The sequence below is a fragment of the Dipodomys ordii genome, unplaced genomic scaffold (genome assembly GCF_000151885.1).
Source record: "Dipodomys ordii isolate 6190 unplaced genomic scaffold, Dord_2.0 Scaffold67, whole genome shotgun sequence".
NCBI lineage: Eukaryota > Metazoa > Chordata > Mammalia > Rodentia > Heteromyidae > Dipodomys > Dipodomys ordii.
The window spans coordinates 11,327,342-11,335,151 of NW_012267283.1; the positions used below are offsets into that span (position 1 = coordinate 11,327,342).

Consider the following 7,810-nt stretch of genomic DNA (forward strand, 5'->3'; position numbering starts at 1 on the left):
GCCTGGGTGCTGTCCCTCAGCTCTTCAGCTCAAGTCTAGCACTCTACCACTTGAGCCAGTGCCACTTCCAGCTTTTTCTGCTTATGTGGTGCTGAGGAATCAAACCCAGGGCCTCATGCATGCAAGACAAGCATTCTACCACTAAGCCAACTTCCCAGCCCCTAAAGTGATTCACTTTGGGATGGATACAGATGCATGATAAGACAGGCTCTGTCTAAAATTAAAACATCCAGAAATAAGCCAAAGCAGTTAATCACACCCTTAACTCATGGCTGTCTAGGCGACCTTAGTGCATACCTTTTCTCCTACTTTGCATATTAAAGATTCCAAATGATCTTCAGTTTTATTTGCATCAGAAGTCTTTCTCCTTTTGTGAGGCTGTCCACCTATTTCAGTAACAAAAAAAAAGAACCCCTGTTACATGATGATTACTATCACAAATTTTATTTTACTTTTAATCTCTTTTCTACACAGAATTGATACCTATGATTCTCAATTCCTTCTTTTGAGGCAGACAGAGTATTGGGAATTGAATTCATGGCCTCAAGAATGCTAAGTAAGCACTATACCACTTGACCCCCATATCAGTCATTTTTCAAATAGAGGTCTTCGGCAAACTTTGCTTGGCTTATCTTCAAATCATGATCCTCCATTGGAGTAGGCTATGTTAACCAATACTAGAGTCATTATAATCAATAACTCCAGGAAACATTATTTAGGTGAAATTTTTGTATAATAGTGTTAACAGAGCTATGGAATATAGCAGCTCTGTCCATTTCTGTGGACAGGCTGGATATATGCTAAACATTGGTAAGTAACAACATTCATGGATTGTTACTTCCATTCTTCTGAGTTTTCCTGGTCCTCAGTTGCTTGTTCCTAAATCTGACAGTGCCACTAATTTACACATCTAATGATGGAATAACAACTGCATAATTACTGATCCTGACTCATTAAAAAAAACTTTCAAAGAACCTAATATATTAAAAAAATTAACAATTTTCTACCAACAATTGTCTTCTTAATTCTAGTTGAATTAAGATGTGCTACAAATCCATCTCAAATATTAGACTTCTGTTTACCTTCCCCTTGCTGTTAATGATCTCTTACCATTCTGTTTAAAAACAGATCCACCTAAAGTCCTAAAGGCTTAAAATACCAAAAATAATAGTGTTATGTATGAAACCATGATATTGCCACACGATGTTGGCAATAGTCTCCTAATGCAGTTTAATTTTCCAACAATTAGATTAGTAGAACAGCATGTGGATAAGGAAGCAAGTTTGTTATCTATGCTTGTAATCTGCAGCTGGATATTTACATAGTAGTAAGTTACATATAACTTCAATCTTCAGACCCAAATAGCTAGTGGAATTGAACAATTTTTACATAGTTCATAATCCTACTCATCTCTGGAACATTTGGCTTAATAAATTATGTGCTTCCATAAAATGCAATATTTGTCTTAAAAGATAGGTATTGGGGCTTAAACTCAGGGCTTCAACCACATCCCTTAGCCTTTTTTGCTTTAGAAATTTTTTGGATTTTCTCTTTTTGCTTAGTGCTAGCCTTGGATTTCAATCCTTCTACCTATGAATCTTACATAGCTGAAATAACAGGCATACCACCACATCCAGACATTTGTTGAGATGGGGATCTCAACGTCTTGCCTGGGCTAGTCTCAAGCCACTATTCTCTCAATCACCACCTCAGGAGCAGTTGGGATAAAATATGAGAGCTATTTGAAGTATGGGGTTAAAAGTTTCTCCCAACAACTGAAATACTCTCTATATGAACTTAAGCTAAATAAAAACAATCTATACATGAGCTTAAACTAAATAAAACCAATCTACTGCTGGGCACTGGTGGCTCACACCTGTAATCCTAGCTACTCAGGATGGCTGAGATCTGTTGATCATGGTTTGAAGCTAGCTGGGCAGGAAAGTCTGTGAGATTTTTATCTCCAATTAACCAGCAGAAAACTAGAAGTGGAGCTGTGGCTCAAAGTGGTAAAGTGCTAGCCTTGAGCACAAAAGGACAGAGACGGCACCCAGGTTGAAAAAACAACAACAACAAAAAACCTACTGTTATCCAGATAGGATTACAGGAGTTATTATAAAACACTACATACAGTGCTTTGATTATACAACGCCTTAATTGCCATTATAATCTGGCCTATGCACCACATATAATTTTGATGGGTAACACCATAAAAAGTATGTAACATGCATGCAGCAGGACAGAAGAACTGTGTTCCTGGAGCTATCTACCTGTGTAAAGTTGCAGGCATGTGTGGCATAGCATAATCAGTGACCTTAACTCTTACGTATACATCAAACGTAACCTACATCTATTACTCAAAGAACCATTTTTTTGGGATCTATTCACTGAAAAAAATCGCATATTTGATGCAATATTTACATAAGCTTCACGTCAAGACATTAAAATAGGCCTCTCCTACAGCAGTTCTCAACTGGGAATGGATCTAGTAATCGCTGGAGACAATTTTTAACTTTCAGGATTACGAGAGTGTAGTTGGCATCTAGTGGATGTTGGCCAGGATAGCTGCTGGATATGCAATATTGCACAGGACATCTCCCACCCAACAGACCAGCCTTAACTGTCAATAGTATTGATGTTGAATAATACTGTTGTAGGAAACATAATATACGATATTCTTCAGTCAGATTTTGATGAGGAGAGGTGAAAGCAGACACTTAATGAGAATAGGCTTTTTGCTTTGTTTTGCTGGTCCTGGGGTTTGAACTCAGGGCCTGGGCTCTATCCCTAAGCCTCTCTATGCTCAAGGCTAGTGTTCTACCACTTAAGCCACAGTACCTCTTCTGTTCTTTTCTGTTTATGTGGTACTGAGGAATGGAACCAGGCTTCATGCATGCTAGGCAAATACTCTACCACTAAGCCACATTCCCAGCCTGAGAACAGGTGTTTTTGTTTTTTGGTCGTTGTTGCTTGTTTGATCTTGTTTTCTAAACCTTGTGAACACTCTTCTTTCTGGCTCATCTACTTTGCTAACTCCCAAACACTCCCAGGAGTTCTTGTTAAAAGATAGCTTATTCTCATCTGATACTTGAGATAATATAAAGCAGGGTTAACTACAGATACAATCTGAACTTATGGACAGAAAAAAAGATATTGAATTCAGGAAGAGAATCTGGGTGAGATCACAGGGAAGTAGAATACAACACCTTAATTAAGATTACTGTTCAATTAATTAATTGATTTCATGTACATTTCACATACACCAAGAAAACATGTCTAAAGTAGCTCCAAACACAAGAAGAGATCTAATATTAAAAATACAGCTATGTAAAAGCTTTAAAACCTAAGTTACATATTGCTATCTCACTGATACAGAATAGAGGCATAGAACAGTATAGAAGTGCAAAGCAAGCCTCTATTTAAAACCCATAAATTTCTCTCCTGTAAGTCAAATCCTACTTTTAAATAGATACACTGAAGTATTTCCTTCACCCTTATTAGAGTAGATTAAACTAGAAAAGTAGTGTATTTTGATTTAAGAGTAAATCATCACTTTGGAAACTATTGTCAGTTCTTTAATTTTTCTATACTTGTTAAGTATAAATCAATCACAGTCCAAATAAGGGCCTAACTCTAAATAGCTTAAATGAGACTAGTTAGAGGTTTGGTGAAGACTGTGTACAATCTAAGTCTGACTACAAGAATTCTGATATTGTTTCTTAATCCCATCTCCATGATCAACAAAGAAATGCTTTAAAATCACCCTGTAAAATCTGATCTTCTTAAACTCTTATCTCCCACAACTTCCACTTTACTCACAGTAATGGCCACCTCATTATTCTATGAGCATGACAGGAACACTGTAGCCTTAAGATCCTTATGCTTGTAGTTTCCTTTGTTTGAACCACAGCTATCCCGTATATTTTGTCTACAAAGCTCCCTCCCTCATGTTTTGCAAGGCTTTGACCAATCAATGCCTTCTTCAGTTTGTCTTTACCTATCTCCCTCACAGTGGTCCCTACACCCTTTACCTGACTTATTTTTTCTCTGCAGTACTTATGACTATATAATATACTCTATTAGTCCGCTCACCTCTGGACAATGTAACTATCCTTATATTGTCCACTACTACCTTAGAAGACTATTTGGTAAGTGCTCATTGATTCACCTTAACTTACTCACCCAGACACTAAAATTGTGGTATGTTCAAGTTTTTTATTTATAGTAAATGCATATAACATGTGCAACTCTATCTCTAAATTACTTATAGTAACTATTACAATATAAATGCTGTGCAAATAGTTGTTACATTATATCACAATATAAATGCCATGCAAAAGGTTACATTGTATTATTTAGAGTAACAAAAAACCCAAAATGAATGCATGTTCAATACTGATGTCATTCCTTTTCTCCCAAATACCTCTCAACCACAGTTGAATCCAAGGATGGAGGGCTGCAGCAACAGAGAACTGATTCCATACAGTCAAGTATATGGAAGGTTAAGAGAATAAGTGATTGGTAAGAACTGATAGTAATCCAGAAACACTCAAATAGATCTATTTGACTCTCATTGTGCTACTTAGCCTGGTATACTGGTGGCTTACGCCTATGATACTAGCCATTTAGGTAGTGGAGTTCTGAGAATGCTGGTTCAAAGTCAGTCCAAGTAGAAAAGTCTAGAGACTCTATCCTGACAATTAACCTGCAAAAAGCTGGACTGGATGCATAGTTCAAAAGTAGAGACCCAGGTCTGAGTCAAAAAACTCAGTGAGAGTGCAAGACCCTGAGCTTAAGTACTGTTAGCAGGCTAAAAGAGGAAAAAAGGTACTAATTGACCAAAAAGCATCCAAAATATTTAATTCAGAACACTAAATCCTAGTTGATCATTACTCAAATTTACAATATTTCTAGATTTGGGTCTTTTCAAAGAGGAACATTTTTAAAATGTCTTTCTACTAATGATCTGCCACAATAAACTTTGCCTAAAGAATGTCTTATTTTACATTTGTCTTCTTTACTTTGAGGTTCTGCAGCAAGACCCAGTAGACAATGATATAGCTGCCAACTTTAGAAATAAAGCCAACTGCAAGAAAGTTATGCAAGCCTCCTAAAGCAAAACAAAAGCAAAAATTAAAATAGAGATTCAGTGCAAGAGTTGTGGATATAGTTCAGTGGTAGAGTGCTTGCCTAGCATATGCAAGGCTCTGGGTTTGAACTCTAGCACCAAAAAGGTAAAGATAAAAAAGTATGAATAAAGTCAGTGTGAAGAACCTAATTCTTTAAAATTCAAGTGAGGACTTAAGCAGATTCATCTTTGATTAGTCAAACACAAAGCACAAGAAAATAAACAAATAAATAAATGGTTAAAGAAAAAGCTTCCTACAATAAAAAAAATATAGAGGAGTTACACCTACACATTGGTCTACCTAGGCACTGATAGCTGCGTCAAGTCAATCACCCTCAGCCTTCTAGATCCTTAAGTGTTGGATGAGAAAGCTAGACTATTCTTTTAAGCCTTATCAGAAATCTGGTACTTTTTGTTAAAATGAAATACATGCTATTCTGCCTCCATTTCTAACTTCAACATTCCAAGAAAAAATTTATCCAACTTAAAATGTTTGTTTTGCTGCACATGGTGGTATATATACTTCCACTCCCCAGCTACTTGAGATTGACTGGGAGGATCACAGTTCAAGGCCAGCGTGGACAAAATGTTAGTGAAATCAGCCAGGCGCCTGTGGCTCAGGCCTGTAATCCTAGGTACTCAGGAGGCTGAGATCTGAGGATCGTGGTTCAAAGCCAGCCCAGGCAGGAAAGTCCATGAGACTCTTATCTCTAATAAAGCATTAAAAAACCGGAAGTGGTGCTGTAGCTCAAGTGGTAGAATGCTCGCCTTGAGCTGAAGAGTGCAGGGATAGCACCCAAGCCCAGAGGTCAAGACCCACGACTGACCAAAAAAACAAAACCAAAAAACCCCAAAAAACCAAAACGTGAGTGAGATCTCATTTTAACAAATAAGCCAGGCATAGTGGTTTCAGGTGTGATCAGGTGGTTAGATGGTGTGATTCCACCTAATCAAGAAGCGTAGTAAGAGGTTAAAGATAAAATTTTTTTTTCTTATGCTGTTGGCAGTTGCCACTGTTTATCATCTCTAAACATTAACAGAAAATAAAATAGACAACATCCCTACTAGTGATGTATGTATGTATATATATGCATATATATGTAATGTAACATACATATATATGTGAAACATATTACACACTAAGGCTTAAAAAAGTTATATAACCTGGAAAAGATCACAAAATACAGGGTCTGAACAGGGGGGCAATGGCTCATGCCTGTAATCCTAGATGCTCAGGGGGCTGAGATCTCAGGATGGCAGCTCAAGGCCAACTCAGGCAGGAAAGTCCTTGACACTTTTTTCTGCAATTAATCTAAAAGCTGGAAGTGGAGGTGTGGCTCAAGTGGTAGAGTTCTAGTCTTGAGCACAAAAGCTCAGGGACAGCAGCCAGGCCCTAGGTTCAAGCCCTAGGACCAATAAGCACGCGCCCGTCCACACGCACGCGCGCGCAAGCACACACACACACACCCTAACACACACACATACACACCCTAAACCCTTGGGTACACACACACACACCCTAAATCCTTGGACACACACACACACACACACACATTAAATCCTTGGACACACACACACACCCTAAACCCTTGGGTTTCACACACACACACACACCCTAAATCCTTGGACACACAGACACACACACACACACAGACACACACACACACACACACAGACACACACACACCCTAAACCCTTGGGTTTCTAAGTCTCACCTCAACTACTACAATACTCTCTTTGAGGAGTAATATTCTCAAATATTAACAGAATCACACTAATCTTCACTCGCTTGTATATGGATGTGTGATCTTGAGTGAATGTGATGCTGAGGTGTAAAATAACCTTTTTTTTAGTTGTTGTTAAAACTAGCAAAATCTTGGATTTAATTGTAGAACACCATGAGGACAATCATCCACGAAAACCTCTGACCTCCCGTTCGTTTCCTAGCAGTCTTTCTTCCAACGAGGAAATACGCTCAAGGCCAACTTAACATTATAACACGATTCTGAGTGCCCTCTTAGGAGGGACAAAAGTTTTTTCCCTGAAGCTTGAAACAGAGTGGATCAACGGATGACAGGTTGCAATTCGTGAGATCTGTCATGCCTTTGTTCTTTTCCTTCGGCAAAACTCAAGAGTGCTTTTGAGGTGTAGCTTTGAGGGTTAAAACGCTACTCTGGGACGAGAGGGTCGCCGTTACTGACACTAAGAGGCGGCAGCACAGACATGGGGGGCGGGGGGCAATTCCCTGCTAGCCGGTGCAGGGCCATTTGGTCCTGGGAGACCAAATTGGGGGTGGGGGGCAGGCCTGTCCATGGGAGCCCACTAGCCCTTCTTTCCTAACTACGGAGGGTGGCGGTGAGATCGAGGACTTGCAGAGGACGCCCGGCCACACCCGCGCTGCACCGATCCCCCTTTTACCTTCCAGGGCTCCCCGCACGCTCCCGGGGGGTGGGGGGAGGAGGAGGAGAGAAAGGCGTCCCTAGAGACCCGAGGACATAAAGCGCCCAGCCAAGGACGGCCGGGCCGAGGGCGCTCACCATCGTTCTCGTCGCTGTGCCGCCGCCTCGACATGCTGCCGGTGTACAGCCAAGGCTGAGATGCAGGCGGGAAGCGTCTCAGGAACCGTCGAGCTGCCGGTCGCCCGGCGCGCGAGGACCGCGGAAAGGCGCGCGGACTGGCCGG

The 7,810-nt window shown here is 40.1% G+C and overlaps 1 protein-coding gene across 1 annotated transcript in view; it reads right to left on the bottom strand.

The window, feature by feature from the left end:
* The window catches only part of Ncbp1 (nuclear cap binding protein subunit 1, 80kDa), a 35,256-nt gene extending 27,480 nt beyond the window's left edge, over window positions 1-7,776 (bottom strand). The window contains 2 exon segments of the mRNA XM_013023327.1: window positions 294-386; window positions 7,666-7,776. Of these exon segments, the coding sequence (XP_012878781.1) occupies window positions 294-386; window positions 7,666-7,699 (127 nt within the window). The 5' untranslated portion in view covers window positions 7,700-7,776.
* Window positions 7,777-7,810: the final 34 nt, after the last annotated feature.